We start from the raw sequence: 20619 nt of genomic DNA, 5'->3' as shown, positions 1-20619 counted from the left end.
CAGACCCAGCTGGTGACGCCAGTGACCCTAAATCCCAGAGGTGGCCCCTTACCCTCGTGCCCTGGCGGCAGCCCCTGGGATCCCGCTGACCCCTGGCCTGGCGGTGCAGGAGTTGTAGCAGGTCCGCGCGCCTTCTTGCCCGCGGCCTGCGCTGCTCAGCGGCGCGGCTGGACTGAGCCGCTCCCGCTGCGCTCAGAGTCCGGGCCCCTGGCGCCATGCCAGGCCCGGCGGGCGTGCGCCCGGCGCGCAGCACTGCAGCGCTGGTCATATGAGCAGAAATGATGAGAAAAGCACTTTTTAATCTTTTCGCACTTGCTCTGCCCGCTCAAACAGTTGCAGGATGTCGATGACAGACTTGCTGAACGCTGAGGACATCAAGAAGGCGGTGGGAGCCTTTAGCGGTGAGCAGCGCGCTCCCCTCCCCATCCCTCTCCCCTCGTCCACCTCCCGCGCCCCTGCACTCCGCGGGCCCCGCAGCCGGCAGATCCTCCCCAGCGCGCTTCTGCCCACACTTCCAGCTGGGCGCCGGCGATGTCGGGGCGGGGGCGTCCTTGGCAGTTCCCAAACTCTATCCTGGCGAGGCTTGGCGCGGGGAGCGGGCGGGGAAGAGGGCGCCCTGCTCAAGTTACAGAAACTTGAGGGTGCCGAAGGCCCGGTGGCTGGGAGGACTCAGGGTCCGGGACCAAGGGCGAAGACCAGGGTCGAGGAGAGACCTCCAGGGTCCTTGTACGAGCTCTCTGGACGTCCTCTTTAAGGCACGTGGAGAGGACTGCAGGGCGCATCCTCCTCTCCAAGCGACCCCTTTCCTGGACCCTCATTCTGGACAGGACTTTTCCCGCCAGGCGGTAGCCGTTGTTGGCCCCCTGACTGTCCTAGTTCCTTTACTGAGATTCAGCAACGGACCTGCGGGCGAGGTGACCTTCTGGAGCCGGCGCACAGCTCTGCCTAAGCCCGCACGGGGCATCCTCAGTGCCTCAAACCGCCAGCCTCCTTAGGCAGGCAGGAGAGGGGAACCGGCAGTCTCACCTCTCCCAGCTGACCGGGACTTCAGCACTTAGCTGCCCGCCTTCCTCCTCCCCTGTCCTCCAGATGGGGAAACCAGGCAACTGTCTTGGAGAGGACAAGACATTTGCCCAAGGTCACCTAGCTGGGCAGAAGGGGTGTTAGAACTGGATTGCCCAGCCTAGTATCGGAGGTGGACAGGGCAACTTTCCTTGTCTCTAGCCCTGTGCTGCGGGGAAGAGAACATGACTTCAACAGCCACCCCCTACACACACACACACACAACACACACAATACATGATCTAACATTGTACCCTTCCCCAGGTGTTCTAAAACAGGACCCCAAGATACAGAAAATTGCACGTAGTAAAGGACCCCCATTTCCTTTCTGCTTTGCACCCCCTCCCCTGGGCACAAGAACCTCTCTGGGAAGCCACCCTGCCAGGGTCCTGGGATAACCCTCTCCCTTCACCTCAAGCCCATCTGGGAAGAAACTTAACTGGGTGTTTCTCGGGAGCCTCCCAACACCCCTTCCTACTGCCTCCAAAATGGATTTCTGCGCAGAGCCAGGACTTCCGGGTCTGCCCCTCCTCCCCCCACTGTGTGACCTTGAGGGAAACCTGTCCTTTCTATGTCAATTTTCTGGCAACAGAGTCTGTGGCCAAGAAAGAAGGTCAACCCTCCTCCCCCTACCCCCGGGACCATGTTCATGCCCCCCTTCAATTCCCCAGCCCACTCCCAACCAGCTGGCACTCAAAAGTCTTCCTGGACACAAGGTTCTCAGAAGAACAAAAGTCTTTGGTTCTTAGGTGCTGCTCCCATCATCAGCAATGGGTGCGGTGGAGGTGGGGTGTGGGGGCAGGCTTGAGAGCCAGGGAGGTCTGGGTTTGAGCACACCTCTTCCACTCCCAGCCTTGTGACCTTGGACAGGGCATCCTCCCTTGCCCGGGCTCCCTCAGCCCTCCGATGGAGGTGGGTACCTCTCATTCCCCACGACTGGCATGCGGGAATCCATCAACAAGTGCCTCGACGCCCCCCATTCTCCCACCCTTCTCTACCAGCCTTTTTGGTCGTTGTTTGACCCTGCTCTTCCCCCCACAGCTACCGACTCCTTCGACCACAAAAAGTTCTTCCAAATGGTCGGCCTGAAGAAAAAGAGTGCAGACGATGTGAAGAAGGTGTTTCACATCCTGGACAAGGACAAAAGTGGCTTCATCGAGGAGGATGAGCTGGGGTAAGCAGAGGCCTGCAGGGGCTGCCCAGCCCACGGCTGCACGAGAGGGAGTGGGGGCTGGGACTCTAGCTTCCAAGTGTCCATCAGACCTGCCTTTCACTCTGCCTGCTTCACAGAAAGTAACCGTGCGTGAAGGCAGAGCTTGGACCCAGGGCACCAGGGAAGAAGGCTTCCTGGTGCTATTGCTTCGGAAGAGTAAAACCCTCAGCTGAAAGTGCAACTAACTAGGTTAAATGATAGCCACTTAATATTGCTAATGGAATGATGCTACTTAATAATTTAATGCAAATGAAGAGGCAGTTTTTCTTGCTACCTAACACCATAGGTAGGGCAGAAAGCATTCACTTGAGTATTTCATTGATTTTCATTTGTCTAAAAGACACTTTCCACCTTCCTGCAGCCCCCAGCCCTCTGGTACTAGTGTGGCTGGTGCAATTTCTGGGCAAGCCAGGGATGCAGAACCACCTCTGGGAGTCCAGGGGTCCTTGGAGAAAAGCAGAGAAGGAGAAGGCTGTGGCTAGGAAAATGCATGCCAAAGCATCTCCCACCATCTGCAAAAGCATCTCCCACCATAATTTCCTCAGCCACCCGGCCATGTCTACTGACTCAGGTTGCCTTATGTCACTTTCTGGCCAAGAAAGCCTTGAGTTTTGTTAAAAAAGAGAAGCAGGGGGTGGGTGTAGGGAGAGGCCTTTCAAGTAGGGACTTCCCCACCCATCCTGTCTCTCGCCTAAACCATCTCACAAGGGTACCTTCTGTCTAGAATCTTCACGTTCTACCCACTTACATCCAACATGCATGCACACGTATGCACACACACACACACACACTCACAGAGGCTGACTTCCCCCTGTCCTCCAGGCATCACCTTCACCAGGAAGCCTCCCCCCTCCTCCCCTCACCGCAGGTGGGCGGATACAGCTTCTGAGCGCCGTCCTCCACTGCCCATCACACCATGTGGTCTCTCTCGGAGCCCGTGACCTCTTTATTTTTTCCAGTGCCTTCCAAAGATCACCACTGTGACCCCACTTTCCAGCATATGCCTGACACAGAAATGACACTTAGTGGATACTTGTTGGATAAATTAATGAATGTAGGTGCCCTCCCTGAAGTGAGGACAACCCTTCGCTGAGGACAGCCTGTCCTTTCCTAAATACTCACCCACTAAAGCACAGCCACTGAGCAGGCTACCTGGCCCAGAGCACCTGTGTGCGTGACTGCTGCTCGCTGCCTGTCCCAGCCACCCCTTTCCCCATACAGACACCAGACCACCCCCCATTCAGCATCCTGCAAGGCAACCTCGGTTGACTCCCTCACCGGCTTTCTCTCTTTTCTCCTCCAGATTCATCCTAAAAGGCTTCTCCCCAGATGCCAGAGACCTGTCTACTAAAGAAACCAAGACGCTGATGGCTGCTGGAGACAAAGATGGGGACGGCAAAATTGGGGTTGACGGTGGGTAGCCGTGACCTGGAGTCTGGGCGAATTGTGGATCTTGGGGTTTTGGATGAGAAAAGTTTGAAGCTATGTCTGTCACAAGGAAGGGATGATACAGGGGTCCCTCACTCCCCCAGATTAGAAGATAAAAAGCAGTCCATTAGGTCTGAGAGCTCTGCCACATATTCCAGACAAAGGAAAACTGGTGTATTTTCCTAATTTGAAAACCTAAAAGGAATAGATTCTGTTTTTCCTGCTGGGTAGGGGATCCAGGAGGATTTGGGATTTTTTTTTTTCCTGAACTCTGTCTGCACTTTTGCATGGATACTGGCCCAAGCTCTGCCCAAACTGGCTGTGTGACCTTGGGCAGTGTCTCTCGATCGCTGGGCCTCTGTCTCCCATCTATAATCCAAGGAAATGAGGCCGACTAATCCCCAAGGATCCTCTGCCTCTCACATTCTCAGATTCCAGGGATGGAAATTCCTATCTCCTGTCCTCCTCAGCATCTTGTCCTGGTGTTCTGTAAGCCCAAGTCTCAAAACCTGTTTGGGTTTTACTCAAATATACTATTCTAGCCTTGCAGCAGAGCCAGGAAAAACAGTTAGCCAGAAATCAGCAGGGAATTCAGACGGAATACCTGGTCCTGCCTTGCTTTGCAGGCTTCAATGTCAGCACAGATGAGAGACCAGTGGCCCACTGTCCACTCCTTTCTCCATTTGGCTCCGTGTGGCATTCATAGAGCACACCCACATTGCCATCTCTCTTAGCTCATGATTTTCTCAGGAATTATCTCCATTTTGAGTGGGCAAATGGACTTTGAAGGTGCTTAGCCTAGTTCAAAGAGCTAGGACACAGTGGTGGAGTGGGGATTTAGAACCAGGCCTGAATGAGTGTTTGCAGCATGCTAAGCTGCCATTTGCTCCCATAATAGGCTTTTCTGCTGGTCTCAGAGAAAACTGTGTGTAGGTGCTTGGCACTCTGGGCCCCAGGCTATCTGGGTTCAAATCCCAGCCCTACCACTTTCGAGCTATGTGACCCTGTGTAATTTGATAACTACTCTGAGCCTCTGTTTTCTCGTCTCTGAACCGAACAGAATTATAATTCTTATAGGGTGATTACAAGGGTTAGATGTGTTAATATGCAAAGTGCTAAGAACAGTGTCTGGCACAGAGTAAATGCTATATATGTATTTGTTAGCTAATTTTTTTAAAACTGGGGATTGGGTTGCATTCATCCTTCTAGCCCCAGTATCTAGCCAATACCCCACACAAAGCAGGTGCTTCATAAACATCCGCTGCCTGAGTGTAAAACTGAGACCCCCATGCTCTGCTCCTTCTCTGCCCCTTGCCAGCTGTGACCTTGAACACATCACCTCTGCACACCTACGTTCCCTTGCTCAGCAAATGGGGTGCATGAGCTCCTCCTAAGACCTGTTTGGGCTTGTTGTGAAAGTTAAGTTTCTATGAACATAAAATTGCTTTGAGAAAGGTACAAGGATTATGAAAGTAGGTATATGCTTATGAGTTAGCAGGGTTTTTTGTTGTTGTTGTTGTTGTTGATTTCTTTTTTGTTTGTTTGTTTCCTGCCAGTAACGAGAATGGAGAATCCCTATCAAGGTCAAATGCAGGGGATCCCCTGGCCATCTGATGCCAGCTGCCCTTCTTGTGGCTGGGAAGGAGGGAGGTGGTTTTAAAGGAGTGGAGCAGAGGGTATTGGAAAGGCATCGTTGGCTTGGCCACTCCTGGGGCTTCTGGTGCTTGGCAGATCCTCCCTCACACCCCCATCCCCACCAATCTGCTTATCAGACAGCTCCACCCCCAAGGCCTGGCTCCCACCTGAACCCTGACCCAGGCCTCCAGACCTGCCTTCCATTTTTATTTGCAGCCAACATGCCATAGCTCAGAAGCCCTGGGCCGGGTCTTCATGGGTGACTGCTCACAGACAACCTACATGATGAAGAAAAACCAAGCCAAACCTGGCCCAGTTCCCTGCCTCCCTCCATCCCTCCCTCCCTGCCACACTCAGATCTTAAAGCATCAACTAAACTCTTCTAACAGATCCAGCAGATGTTGACTGAGTAGCAACTCTGTGCCTGGTAATGGAAGAGGTAAAAATAATTCAGGCCCATTTCCTGACTGGGTGCCCCTGAGCAGCTAGCTGCTCCTTAGCCCTGAGCCCCAGCTTCCTCATCTGTAAACTAGGTATTATAACATGGAAATGTGTCCTGTAGTGCCCAGCACATAACAAATGCTCAACAAATGGCCACTGCAATGCCTTATTTATTTATTTAGAGACAGTCTCTCTCTGTCATCCAGGCTGGATTGCAATGGTGTAATCTCAGCTCCCTGTAACCTCCGCCTCCTGGGTTTAAGCAATTCTCCTGCCTCAGCCTCCCGAGTGGCTGGGATGATAGGCACGCACCACCATGCCCAGCTAATTTTTGTATTTTTAGTAGAGACGGGGTTTCACCATGTTGGCTAGGCTGGTCTTGAACTCCTGACCTCAAGTCATCCGCCAACCTCAGCCTCCCAAAGTGCTGGGGTTACAGGCATGAGCCACTGCACCCGGCCATGCAATGTCATTTTTATTGTCTGCACATTGCTTGCAGCTCTATACATATACACAAATAAGCAATAGTGCCAGCCAGAGGCAGAGGCGCAGGCATCAGGCATTTTGTACAGACTTGGAGGCTAAGCCACAGGCTGTAGGGGACAGAGGGAGTGGGGTCCAGGCAAGGTATTGGCATCAGCCAAGGCTGGAAACTTTAGGGTATGTTCAGAAAAGGACAAGAAGATTGTTTTGCCAAGAATGGGAGGAAAGAATTATTAGCTGGGCATGTCACGTGTGTCCAACCCAGTGCTGGGTTTGGTTACCTCATTTGACCTTGGGACAACAGAGGACATAAGTGCAGAAGTAGAAAGGGCAGCCCAGGGACAGAGTGCAAGGTCACAATGCCAGCAAGTGCCAGGGCCAGGATTCAAACCCAACAGCATGGTCCAGGCCCACCTGTGCAGCCTCCATTGAGCTCATAGGCAAGACATAAAATAGACAATGAGCACAGACCACCCTGAGGCACTGGGGCCCCACACTTCCTGCTTTTGAGGTGGGAAGATGCAGATGCCCCCTTCCTCACTCCCAACCCCCTAACGCAGGAAGGGTGGATGCAATGATGCCCAATAGGCAGCGTGATGGGAAGCAGAGCCTTTTTGGGGCCCAGGATGTTCTGTTTCAGATACTCTGCTTTGCTGTCACTCTCTCTAAAGGCCAGAAGGCCCGAGCCCCACCTATAGCTGGAAGATGCCTTCAACTCCTGGCAGGATCTGGGGCATGTCCTAGAGCCCTTCTGACCATAAAGTGCCTTGTCTTTAAAACCATGGGGCATGCCAGGTGCGGTGGCTCATGCCTGTAATCCCAGCACTTTGGGAGGCCGAGGCAGGTGGATCACGAGGTCAGGAGTTCGAGACCAGCCTGGCCAACATGGTGAAACCCCATCTCTACTAAAAATACAAAAATCAGCCAGGCGTGGTGGCACACACCTGTAATCCCAGCTACTCAAGAGGCTGAGGCAGGAGAATCGCTTGAACCCGGGAGGCGGAGGTTGCAGTGAGCCGAGATTGTGCCACTGCACTCCAGCCTGGGCAACAGAGCAAGACTCCGTCTCAAAAACAAACCAAACAAAACAAGACGAAAAAACAAACAAACGAAAAAAAACCATGGGGCATGGCGCAGATCACTAGCCAGTTACTGGGGTGCATTCCAGCCCTGAGATTTCACGGATGTCCCAGTGGATAAACCTCTACACAGAGGACCACTTCACTATTTTGGCTCAGCTGCGTGACCTTGAATGATGATGGCAATAGCATCTAAGTTCATAGAGCACTCAATTTGTGCCAGGCACAGTGCTTGGCATTTCACTCATTTAATCTTCCTAGCTATCTCTGAAGTGTATACTATTATGATTCCCATTTTATAGATAAGCACACTGAGGCTCAGAGAGGCTAAGGGCTTGCATAAACCCTTTAGGCTAGGAAGAGAAAAGATCAAAGCCTGAAGTCAGGTCTGTTGAGCTCCGAAGCACATGACCTGTGCTGCCTGCTTCATTCATTCATTCATTCATTCATAGTTTAGTTTACTATAAGATGATTATATTTATTGACTTATTGCCTATTTCTTTCTCCTCCACTAAGATGTCAGGTCCGCTGAGCAGGAACTTTACTTTTTTCAGTTCTAATCCCAGCACCTAGAATAGGGCCTGGCCCATAGTGGGAGAAAAAGAAAAGTGTATTTGGTTGAATGAATGAATGAATGAATGAATGAACAAGTGCCCAGCTCTGGGCAGCACTGTGCAGTGATGAGGATGCATAACTGCTGTATGTAGTGGGAGATGATCTGCAAGCCAAGGTTGGGGATCTGTGGGGACTTGTCTGTAGCAGGTGCCGGGGGAGCCCAAACCAGGGACTGCCTCTCTTCCCTGCTCTGTTTGTCCTTCTGAAGGTGAGTGATACTTATCAGGTTCTTGAAGATCCTGTATTGAAGGGAGGGGGTAGGAAGACAAAGTTCTAATAATAACCCTTTGCATTCCTGTCTCTGGGGCAACTACTTCCAGGAAGCTCAAAGGCTTTTATAAGATGTGGTTGATTGATTCTCAAAGGCCACCCTAAAAGGCTGGTGCAGAGCTGATATGGGGAGGGGCTTAAGGCTGAAAAGGAAAGAGAAGCTAGAAAAAGAGGTGAAGGGTGCCAAAAAAAAAAATCTTTGTTAAAGCACCTGCAGTTGCAAAGCCCAGGCATAAAAAGCAGAAAAAGCAGACTATGTGGCAGGTGCCTTTTCAAACACTTCACCTTCACAACGGGTCTCCAGCTGGGAGCGGGTGTCAGCATCACCTGGAGGGCCTTTGGCAACACAGATGGCTGTGCCAGACCCCAGGAGTTTCTGATTCCTTAGGTGGAGCCCACACTTTTGCATTTCTAACAAGTTAGCAGATGGTGCTAATGATCTGGCAAACCACGCTTAGAGGACCACTGCCTTACAATAATCCTAGGAAGTAGATGCCGTCACTATCCCCATTTTGCAAGTGGAGAAACTGAGGCATCATGAGACGTGACATGCCCAGGGTCTCTCTGTAGCAGAGCTAGAACTGAGGCTTGGTGGTCCAGCCAAGACCCTCTGCCATCCTGCCTCACACCGGCATGTGTCCTCAGCCTGGGCCTTCCAAACTCAATGCCCGCCCCCGCAGAGTGTGCTGACCAACAGAAATCGAGGTTAGCATTCATCCCCACTTCCTATGTGCCAAGTACTGCACACAGGCCTTACATCTTTTAACTCATTCAAACCTCCCAACAGCTCTACAAGATATCTTTGTTATTGATACATACAAGGAATCTGAGGCCCAGGGAAGCAGAGAGACTTGCTGTGAAGCCTCAGGGCCCTCTTCAAACCTTGACTCCTAATATCTTGCTGCAGAGAAGATCCGCATGCCCCGTGTGCACACGTGCCTGCACGCAGTCCTAGTTACATTCTTCCTGAAACCCATTCCCGGCAATGGATCCACTGCCCTCTGCTTTAAGTGTGTCTCAACTCAAGAGTTTGGGGTTTGCATTTTGCTTCTGTTGCTGAAACATATAGTCATCGTTATGGCCTAACCTTGCAACCCCCCGCCACTCACTCGCGTGCCTGAAGGAATTTGCGTTTTCTGCTTCCCTCTGGCAAAATCTGTTCCCTTTTATCCTTAAGTAGCCTATTTACTGTGAGAGGCAGAGTGGTAGCGTAAGGCCTTGGGCTGTGGTGGAGAACGTGAGTCAGGCAGAAATTAGAAAGCCAAATGCTGGGGATCAGCCGTGGGAATGGCTGTATCTTTTCCTCTCTCAGCACATCCATTCCCACACCTGGAAAGTGGGGAGAAAAATACACACCTTACAGGGTTGTTGCTCAAATGAAGAGAATGTTCTAGAAATGATTCCTTTCCTCTTATTTTACGGGAATGTTTTGCTCGTAAGCTACCCAATACCTTTTGAAAGTGGTGGAATCTCAATCCTCAACAGAAAGGAAATTGAGTCTAAAGCAGGAGAAAAGTGAGAGGGATAGAAGGAAAATTTGCCGGTCTCCCTGTAATTCCAGCCCTCCGGCCTCTATGGGGATTTGATTTCTAAGTAGGACAGGATGCTCATATCAAGGCTAGCCCAGGGTTTTGAGGGCAGAGCCCTAAGGTGCACGATGCTTTGTCCCATCTCATTGCACCCTGGTACCAGCTCAATGAGGTCTAGGGGACACTGTGATCCCCACTGAGAGACGTGAAAACTGAGGTCCCCTAGACAGTAAGTGCCAAAGTCACATAGCAAGTCCTTGGCCCAATGGGACCCTGGTCTCCTGACTCCACCACTCCCTCCCCTAAGCTGAGCTGAGACGTTTTAGTTATAAATGGCTTCTGTGCTTAGCAATCTGCTCTTTTTATTCCCATGTGGACTTTCCCTAGCTCTGACCTTATGCTGCACTAGAAAAGATTTAGCAAGGGGAGAGGAAGCAGCCTTCCTTACATAACTGGCCTCCTGTGAAAGGGAGCAGCTGCTTGATGGAAAAAGACATTCCCCTCCATGCATCCCTCTCCTTCTGCCTCTGGGGGTTGCAGCTTGAGTCAGAACCGGGACCATTTAACTCCAACCTTTGAGGAAGAGACGCACCCTGGCCCCAGCCACGCATGTTAGAATCTTCCTAGCTGAGTGACACAGTGACACTCAGCCTCAGTTTCTCTGTAAATAAAATGAAGATAAGAGAGCCGACGAGGATGAAATGGAATAACACACCGTGCGGTGCCTGGCACAGAGCGAGCCCCAGAACTGTTGACGGGGCCTCCTTGTGGCTGTCTGGCTTGACCTGGAGTGACTCTACCTCCCAGTTCTCCGGGATGGGAAGGTGATCCCTGTTTGAGATACCAATTTATAAGAAACCGAGCCCGGGAGCTATTTAGAGGCGAGGTGATAAACCAGGAGGCCGGCTCCTTCATCCCGGTCATCACGACAGAGGGAGGGAAAGAGCCTTCCAGCCGCTGACTCAATGGCTGGCTCAGTTTCGCTTTGGGCCATCAGCGTATGTTGGTCTCACTTGTCAATAGCTTCTAAATTTGTCCAATCCCCACAGCCTGGGACTGGGGCAGACCTAATTAGGCTAATTTCAGTTTCCTAAGGGAAAGAAAAAAACAGAATCCTCTAGTCCTCTGATCCTCCCTCTGCTGCCTCCTTCCCACCCCCATCCCTACTGTCTACCTTCTTTGCTGCTTTCTGATTGGACAATGATGACATCTGCAAGCTGGCCCCAGAGGGTCTTGGGCGAGGTTTTAGACTGCAAAGGTACTGCTGTACTTGCATGTCTTAGAAAAGAATGACCATTCTGGATGCCTCCAAAGGAAGACTGTCTCTTCTACCTGTCAACATTAAGAGTTGATTTAGTCGCATTACCATTGTGTGCCAGACACTGTGCTGGGCACTCCTTCTCTATTATCTTATGGAGCCCTTACCATAACCCTATAAGGGGATAGTCCCAGTATCCCATTTTATAGACGAGGAAACTGAGGATCAGGAACTAAGTTGCCATGGATGGGTGTGCCATGGAGGTGGGATGCTAGCTCTGATGGGATAGATGGGTCGGAAACTTGTACCAGGTCAGCTGGCTGCTCTTTAGGCTTTCCGTACCCTCTATTTATATCTTCCTTGTCTTGCTTAGTTTCAGGACTTTCGTGGTTAATGTTATCTCAAAGCTCCAACCTGTGTCTGTTGTGCTGGGGAGATCCACACAGGAGGTGGAACTAACACTTATAAACCAGTTACTATGTGCCAGGCGTATTACCCCATCTGGTCTTTCTAATAGCCATCCAAACAGGCATTATTATACCCACTTTACAAATGAGAAAACTGAGCCTCAGAGAGCTAAAGTAGTGACTGATGGCCACCTAGCCAGGTAGTGATGGAAGAAGAGTCAGACGTAGGTCCAGGGTTGCTGGACGGTTGTAGGTAGGTGCCAGGGTGGCGGCGGGAAATGCTGGGATCATGGAGACAAACAATGGCAACAAGAACAAAGATGATGCTAACAAATACCAGTTACAGTACAATTTAGAGCCTCCTGCTTCTGCCGGGCAGCAGCCAGGCGTTTATAGGCTTGGTTTCAAAGTGGCTCGAAGTACAGAAACACCTTGGTTGCAACATCACCAGATACTGAGAGCTTGCTATGCATCAGGCCTGTGACCGAGAGCTTTAGTGCTGGTTCTTCTGAACAACTTAAGGAAGTAGGCACTATCATGAGCTCCATTTGACAGGTGAGGCGAAGCATCTAGTTGAAGGTCACAGGAACAAGAAATGGGAGCTGGGAGTTACCCCCAGCTTGCTTGCTCCAAACACCGTGTGACAGCTGGAAAGGCGTCTTCTAGACCTGACACTCACTCATAAGAAAACCAAGACCAGGGAGGATGAGGCATCTTGTCTGGGGACAGCAGCAGATGGCAAAGCCAAGACTAGAACCTGACCATTCAAAGCTACATTCCCCATCCTAGGATCCTACCTACCACCAATTCAGCTGACCTAGAGTTTACAGGATCTTTGTGTAGTCTTTGTTTGTTTGTTTGTTTGTTTGTTTTTGAGACGGAGTCTTGCTCTGTCACCCAGGCTGGAGTGCAGTGGTACGATCTTAGCTCACTGCAATCTCCACCTCCTGGGTTCAAGCCATTCTCCTGCCTCAGCCTCCTGAGTACCTGGGATTACAGGCGCGTGCCACCACGCCCGGCTGACTTTTGTATTTTTAGTAGAGACGGGGTATCACCATGTTGGTCAGGCTGGTCTCGAACTCCTGACCTTGTGATCTGCCCACCTCGGCCTCCCAAAGTGCTGGGATTACAGGCATGAGCCACTGCACCCGGCCAGTCATTTGTTTTTCTTTAAGGAGAGACCTGGGCATTTTAGAGGAAGGGTTTGGCTAGGAGACCTGTTCATTAATTGGCTGGCTCCTAAGAGCTCAGCCCTGAGGCAGATAGGAAAGGCATGGAAGGGGTGGCTCCTGCCCTCAATTTATCTACAAAGTCCCCTGTTGAAGGTTCTGAGGGGATAAAATTAGAATTCCATGTTCTCTGCCGAAGGCCAGCGCATGTGGCTACTGTGATGTCCTGGCTGCTTCAGAACAGATTGCAGGGTGGGCAGAGGGGCTGATTTAAGAGGCTTTCAAAAACCCCACAGCTCCAAAGTACCTCCCAAAGTCTGGCTCCAAAATGCCTGACTTTCCATCACCGGAGAGTCCCTCATTGGTGTCCCTGGGCCTCTGTCACACCAGCTGCACCAAATCCTGTCTAGTGTGAAGGTGACCAACGGGCTCTTTACCGATGAGCAGCCTGAGAGCCCATAATTTCCAGAGTGAGGACGAAGGGGTCAGTGCAGTCTGGAAAACAGAGAGGACCAGCTTCCCCTCTTGACAATCTCTCCATGAGCAGGCGATGGCGGACAGGCTCATGCATCCTTTATCCCAGGACAGAGAAACTCAGTGCCCCCAAACAGGGAATGCCAGTGCTGGATAAAATGACAGGTTGAAGCTGGAGAGAGTTCATGTTTCTGCCTGAGCTGGGACACTAACCCTCTCTGGAGTAGCCTCTCCACATTCCTGTAGCGGGTTCCTGAGGCCGGAGGCCAAGTCCTGGCTCTGCCTCTTGTTTTCCACATGACCCTGACACCTCACCTTCCCAGCCTCCATTTCCCCATCTATAAAATTAGAATCCTCCCAGACTGTCATGTGAATTATATAAAGTAAGTCAGAACTTGTTGACCCCTAAGAAGGACTCATGAGCTATCCCATCCACCCACCCAACCACCCATCCATCCATCCATCCATCCATCCATCCACCCACCCATCCATCCACCCACCCATCCATTCATCCTTCTCTCCCTTTATCCATCCCTCCATCCATCCATTCCTCATCCCTCCATCCATCCATCCACCTACCCCTCCATCCATCCCTCCATCCACCCATTCCTCATCCATCCATCCATCCCTCCCTCCATCCATCCCTCCATCCACCCATTCCTCATCCATCCATCCACCCCTCCCTCCATCCATCCATCTACCCCTCCATCCATCTGTCCCTCTATCCCTCCCTCCATCTGTCCATCCATCCCTCCATCCATCCACCCAGTGCTTATTTATGAGCACCTACTGTGTGCCAGGAACACTGTGGCTGCCAGGAGAACAGTGAACAAGAGAGAGGCTCCCCTGCCCTCTAGAGTTTGCATTCTAGTAGGGGGAGACTGACAAAAATAAGTGCATAAATAAGATCATTTCAGAGAGTGCCAAGGACTATGAAGTAAATAAAAAAGGACTAATGCGATGGGATGGTGATATTTGAGCTGGGACATGCGTCACTCTATACCAAGGTCAAAGTAGGTCGGAAACTACTGGGATGAAGAAGGAAGCCTAAGAGCATTTCTAGCCTGAATCATGTCTGCTGTGTGACCATGGTCAAGCTACTTAACTTTTGAGCCTCAGTTTCCCCATCTGTAAAATGCAGACAAAGATGTCTCTCCCATGGAGTAGTCATGAGGATTCAATGAGATAATATATGCAAAATGCTTCCCACATTGGCATTCGATAAATGTTAGTTACTAGCTATAATTAATAAAAGTACTGCTAATAAAAGACATCTCAAAATAACCACCTGCCCCACCGAGGTCCTGGAAGATCACAGGCTCCTGGCTGAAAAAGCAAGCACTTTGACGCCTGTCCTATGGGAGGGATTCTGTACGAGTGTTTGTTGTTTTTGTATTTATTTGAGACTCCATCCTTGGCACTGCTGTTACCACCCAGCCAGAGAGCCTGGGGATTTCAAGACCAGCTGGTGGACCCTCACTCTCTCCCACCCTGCATCCCCCATATCCAGGTCACCCACCTTTCCTATCCTAGGACAGCCTGGAGACAGGAGAGGATGGTGTCTATTTCCTAAGTCAAACCTCAGGAAGGTGAGGCACCCAGGTGTGTGTTCCTTCATCTAGCCAGGGCCAGTGCCAGGTTATTTCTTTTCTTTTTCTTTTTTCTTTTTTGTGAGATGGAGTCTCACTCTGTTACCAGGCTGGAGTACAGTGGCACAATCTCGGCTCACTGCAACCTCTGCCTCCTGGGTTCAAGCAATTCTCCTGCCTCAGCCTCCTAAGTAGCTGGGACTACAGGCGTGCACCACCACGTCCAGCTAATTTTTGTATTTTTAGTAGAGACAGGGTTTCACCATGTTGGCCAGACTGGTCTCGAACTCCTGACCTCAGGTGATCTGCCCGCCTCAGCCTCCCAAAGTGCTGGGACTACACGTGTGAGCCACTGTGCTCGACCTGTAGCCTTGAACTTCTGGACTAGAGGGATTCACCCGCCTCGGCCTCCCAAACTGCTGGGATTATAGGAGTGAGCCATCACGCCCAGCCCAGTGCCAGGTTATTTCTACAATACAGCATGTGTTGGTTTGGTTTTTGTGTGTGTGTCTGTTTTCACTTTTTTATTTTGAAATAATTGTGGATATACAGAAGAATTGCAATGAAGTACATAGAGTCCTGTACACCTTTCACCCAGCTCCCCCGATGTTAATATTTTACATAACCACAGTACAATGATGAAAACTAAGAAACTGGATAGGTGGGGTTTTACATTTGTATTCCATACAAAGTACAGGGAGGATGCAGCTCACCTCAAATGAGTCTCAGATACTTTTTGTGGCCTTTTTGAAGCCATTTCACGACCAGTTTTTTATTTGTCTCTCCCAAGAAATTATTACTGGCCCCTCTCTTCACTCCACTGACAGATAAGGGAACCAAAACCCAGAGAGATACGTTTTCCAGCAAATAGGGCCAGACTAGGCCTGGAAGCCCTAACTTTCAATCCCCAGCCTGTGCTCTCCCCTCATCACAACACTCCATTTTCTTTTTCTTTTTTCTTTTCTTTTTTTTTTTTTGTTTTGAGATGTAGTCTGACTCTGTTGCCCAGGCTGGAGTGCAGTGGCACAATCTCGGCTCACTGCAACCTCTGCCTTCTGGGTTCAAGCAATTCTCCTGTCTCAGCCTACAGAGTAGCTGGGATTACAGGCACCCACCACCATGCCCAGCTAATTTTTGCATTTTTAGTAGATACAGAGTTTTACCATGTTGGCCAGGCTGGTCTCAAACTCCTGACCTCAAGTGATTCCCCTGCCTTGGCCTCCCAAAGTGGTGGGATTACAGGCGTGAGCCACCATGCCCAGCCAAGACAACACTGCATTTTCTAGGGTGATGGGGACTTACCTGAGACCCTACACTCCCCAGCAGGCTGAGACATGGCATCTCAGAGACACGTAGTGGCACGTGGCAGCAAACTCCTTGTCCTCTCTCATCTCCTGAGAAGAAAAGCAGCAGAGAAGTCCAGAAATATTGCAGGACCCTGAGCCTCAATTTCTTCATCTATAGAACAGGAACAATGACAAAATGCACCAGATAGGATTATTGTCAGAGTCAAATAAGATATTGAGTATAAAGTGTTTTGAATAGTGCCTGGCATGTGATAAGCATTCAGAAAACCATTATTATTACTATTGCTATTGTTATTACTGTAGTTATTATTAATGATTTTGGGTGTGGCATGACATGATGAAGCAAAAGATATGGTAGGCCCATCATTTCCCACCTCACTTCACTCATCTGCCCATTCATTCATTTATTCATTCATTCATTTTCACACTTACGCTCTGGGGCTGCTGCAGCAGAAGCAAGAACCCAGAGCACCCCCAGGGCCCCGCAGTCAGGTATGGACAGTCTCTCTTGCATCCCGGCCTCTGACTCACTTTCCTTTGTCATTTTCTTCTGCAGAATTCTCCACTCTGGTGGCTGAAAGCTAAGAAGCACTGACTGCCCCCGGTCTTCCACCTCTCTGCCCTGAACACCCAATCTCCGCCCCTCTCGCCACCCTCCTGCATTTCTGTTCAGTTCGTTTATGTTATTTTTTACTCCCCCCATCCCCTGTGGCCCTCTAATGACACCATTCTTCTGGAAAATGCTGGAGAAGCAATAAAGGTTATACCAGGCAGACTCTGCTTGCTCAGGAAGACCCAGGCCTGTCAGGCATTGGCTTTCCAGATGCATCTGGGCAGGGGGTGGGGGCTGCATTTCAACAGTTAGAAAAGATGTGTTAGGAGGGAATGGAAGGGAACAGTCTCTTTTCTGCTGTAAGTACTAAGCATGGCACTCTACAGAGGTTACCCACTTACTCCCTAAAACCAACCCATAAGGTAGGTGATGAAACTCCCATTCTCTGAAAAACTAAGTCTCAGAGAGGGGATGTGATGTGTCTAAGCCCGCAAATGTAAAATTTGTTAGTGTTGGGGTTTGAATGCAGGTCCGTGGATGGGTAGCTGGATGGATGGATGGATGGATGGATGGATGGATGGGTAGATGGGTGGGTGGATGGGTAAATGGATGGATGGGTGGGTGGATGGATGGACGGATGGATGAATGGGTGAATGGGTGGGTGGATGGGTGTGTGGATGGATGGGTGGATGGGTGGGTGGATGGATGGATGGTGGATGAATGGATAGATGGATGGGTGGGTGGATGAATGGGTGGGTGGATGGGTGGGTGGATAGATGGATAGATGGATGGGTGGGTAGATGGGTAGGCGGATGGGTAAATGAATGGATGGGTGGGTGAATGGATGGACGGATGAATGGGTGGATGGGTGGGGGGATGGATGGACGGATGGATGGATGGATGGATGGATGGGTGGGTGGATGGATGGACAGACACATAGATGGATGGATACCATTAAGACTTTTTGTTGCAAATGACAGAACCCCAACTCAAGTAACTTAAGCTAAAAAGGAAGGAAACAAAGGACTTGATTGGCTTATGTGCCTGAATAGTTAGGAGAAGTTCTTCAGGAACAGCTGGATCAAGGGACTCAAGTGATATCATCAGGACTAAGTCCCTCTTTTCCTCTCTCTGAGTACTGCTTTGCTTTGTGCTGAATTTGTTATCAGGAGGGCTCTCCCTTCATGATGGCAAGATTCCCCCAGCAGCTCAAGTGAACATACAGCATTACCAGCAAAAAAAAAAAGAACTTCTTGTTCCCAGCCACTCTATCAGAAGGCCCCAGATTTAATCCCATTAATACTAGTAGCTAATGTTTACTGAGCACTTACTCTGTGCTGAGTCCTTTACAGGATTCCATCTGCACAACAGCACTGTGAAATGCATGCTATTATTACATCCCTTGTATAGACGAGGAAGCTAAGGCACATAGAATTTAAATGTTGGCCAAAAGTCACACAGCCACCACGGGGAGGATCCAGGGCCCCAACCCCAGCATCACCTCCAGAGCCTGTGTCCCTTCCTGAGTCAGACATAGAGGCCAGGAGGAGGGATCTTGATTAGAGACAGGTGGAGTTGGTCACACACAAGGCTCGTGGCCTGAGAGTGGGTGAGGGGTGCCCCTGTGGAAATGAAAAGTGGGGACAGATGCTGGGGGTGAACAGGGCCACGTCCCTACAGAATGGCTTCTGCTGTTCCCCAAGACAGCCCTGGGTAGGTTATTTTAGATTTCCCTGGGTGGAGAGGGGGCATCGGAGTGGTAGTCTCTCTGTCACTAGACCCCATGCCCTGCACCTTCCCTGCTCTCTGAGGTGTCGCCCTTAGGCAGGGCTGTCAGGAGGCCTCTCCCTGAGGGCCCAGCCCGGGGCAGACAACCCATCAGGACCCAGGCTGAGGGGCAGGGACGGGCAGGCCCTCATCCAGGGTGGTAGCCAGGCTCAGAGCAAGCAGGCCCAGGCCTGGGAGAGGACTCAAGGCCAACATTGGGAACTGGGTCAACACAGCAGCAAACCCCAAAGGGCTGCCCTGCCGGGGGCTCAGCCAGGCGCCAGGGCCTGCACAAAGGTGGCAAGTGAGCCAGAGGTGGAGCACGTGGGAATGGGTGTGGGAGTGGGAATGTGCGTGAGTGTGCGTGTACACGTGGGGAGGCGTGAGGGCATTGGTACACACACATGCTCGTGACAACAGTCAGGACCAATGCAGACTTGGGTCTTCATGTGGGGGGTCTCAGAGGGCCCAACTCTGGACACTGAGGTGGGGTTGGGGAAGAGGAAGAGGGCCCACCCCATGTTGGGTCTGTGTGGAATGCAGGAGGAGGGGCTGGGGCTGGGGAGCGGGAGCATTTCACCCGGAAACCAGGTCAGAGCCCTGCGAGAGGACAGGCAAGTCAGGATGACAGTTGACAGCTGCCCGCTGGCCTGGAGTGGCCTCAGTGCCTCTGGTTCTGCACCTGCATGACAGCCCGCACCACGCAGTTCAGACTCAGGGCAGCAAATGGCACGGCAGCCACGCGTCGGAGAGCATGGCCCTTTGACCTCTTGGGGGTGCAGGGCATTAGCTCCAGGACCCTATTTTGAAAAGACTCTGCCTGGGGCCTGGGCAGGTCAAGGAGGAAATGGCTTCCCTGCAAGGGCTCAGGGCCTCTGCGCTGTTGCTGCAGGATAACACAGGCAGCAGTAATGGCGTCCACCTTGGGGGTGGGAGGGTTCTATTTACTAAACCACAACATCTCATTTCCTCCTTTCAACAAGCCTCGGCAATAAGCACTACCATTAGCCCCTTTATGGACAAGAAAGCCAAGGCCCTCTGGGGACACACAGCCAGCAAGAGGCAGAGCTGGAATTAAATGCAGGGCTTAATGACCCAACAAACCATTGTGCACAGCGCAGGGTGACAGCGACGGGCATCCTGTGTGGAGGGGGGATGGGAGGGGAGCACAGGAGTGTGGCAGGGGAGGTGAAATGACAAGGGAGAGCCTTGCTGACTCCAGCAGTCATTCGCAAGCCCTCTTCCTCCTGCCTCCCACGTCATGCTCCACTCGACCGTTTCTCTTGCCCTTGGCCACCACCTGAATCTGGGCCCCATCACGAGTGGGATTGGGCATGACAGAGGAGCCTGGCAGCCTGAGTCTCCCATTTGCAAAAAGCCTCCAATTCAGACACGGGCATCTGTTCAAACGCGACTAATATCCAGTCAGTGTCTGTAACACGGGTTTGGCACCTTTCTACACTGCAACCTTCACCGTGTAGAGGCGGCTGGCTTCTCCCAGTCTCTGGGAGACACTGGTGGGACCGCCCTGGTGTCCATGGACCACTGCAGTGGTCCCCAGCCTATCTCCTGGCCTCGTCTCCCCCTCCCTCTCCCCTCTCCACCCAGAGCCCAAGGGCTCTTTCCAAAACATGGATCAAATCACATTGTTCTAAATCTTTCCAGCGACTGCCCAATCTATAGAATCAAATCCCAGAGCCAAACACAGAGTTCCTGCCTACGGGCATGACCCAGCCTCCATCCCAGCCCTTCTCCCTCAGCCTGGACCATTCTGCCTCCCTGTCCTCCCCAACCCCCCTTTCCCTGGCTCAGTCCTCTTCATCCTCAGGAATCTACTCTGGAGCGTCACCCCCAGCTGAGGTTAGAGCCCCTGTGCCAGTCCTATGAGTGAAATGAAAAAAAAACAGTATGTGACAATCTGATTCCCGTCCACCCCTCCCAAAGACCATGCAATGCCTGAAAGCAGGGCATGTCTGCAGGGGTCCTGCTAAATCCCAGAACCTGGCACCAAAAAGATGCTGGGCTTCACCCATCCTGACGCAGATGTGGCCATAAAGGCCCAACATGGCTTGTGACTCACTCAAGGCCACATAGCAGTGCAGAGCAGAACGGGGCTTGGCCCCAGGCCCCTGCTGTCCCACCCCTGCCATAGTGCCATCCATAGGGACCTGCTAACTCAGTAAGGAATGCAGGCATGACAGGAAGCCCTCCCTGCCCAGCATACCCCTCTGTGGCCCGTTATCACTGGGACTCCAGTTCCTCAGTCTCCAGCCACCCACCGCCCTGACACCTGCACCACCAGCCGCCTCTGGGTTTTCTCATCAGCTGAATGCAGCTCCT

General features: G+C 51.4%; 1 protein-coding gene across 1 annotated transcript; it reads left to right on the top strand.

Moving 5' to 3' along the window:
• Positions 1–294: 294 nt before the first annotated feature.
• PVALB (parvalbumin) lies at positions 295–16745 on the top strand. Its single transcript, XM_054469891.2, has 4 exons — positions 295–401; positions 2104–2236; positions 3579–3688; positions 16516–16745. The coding sequence occupies exons 1-4, from the start codon at positions 341–343 to the stop codon at positions 16542–16544; spliced, it is 333 nt and encodes a 110-aa protein (XP_054325866.2). The 5' UTR covers positions 295–340; the 3' UTR covers positions 16545–16745.
• The last annotated feature ends 3874 nt before the right edge of the window (positions 16746–20619 follow it).

This window comes from Pongo pygmaeus, chromosome 23 (genome assembly GCF_028885625.2).
Source record: "Pongo pygmaeus isolate AG05252 chromosome 23, NHGRI_mPonPyg2-v2.0_pri, whole genome shotgun sequence".
Classification (NCBI taxonomy): domain Eukaryota; kingdom Metazoa; phylum Chordata; class Mammalia; order Primates; family Hominidae; genus Pongo; species Pongo pygmaeus.
Note: the sequence above shows the minus strand (reverse complement) of the source record. Positions and strands in the feature narration are given on the sequence as shown.

What these genes read in the sequence shown, in the direction of transcription:
- PVALB (XM_054469891.2), top strand. Translation starts at nt 341, where the DNA reads ATGTCGATGACAGACTTGCTGAACGCTGAGGACATCAAGAAGGCGGTG. An exon ending in GGCGGTGGGAGCCTTTAGCG is followed by an intron (nt 402 to 2,103) that starts GTGAGCAGCGCG and finishes TTCCCCCCACAG; the next exon opens with CTACCGACTCCTTCGACCAC. An exon ending in ATCGAGGAGGATGAGCTGGG is followed by an intron (nt 2,237 to 3,578) that starts GTAAGCAGAGGC and finishes TTTCTCCTCCAG; the next exon opens with ATTCATCCTAAAAGGCTTCT.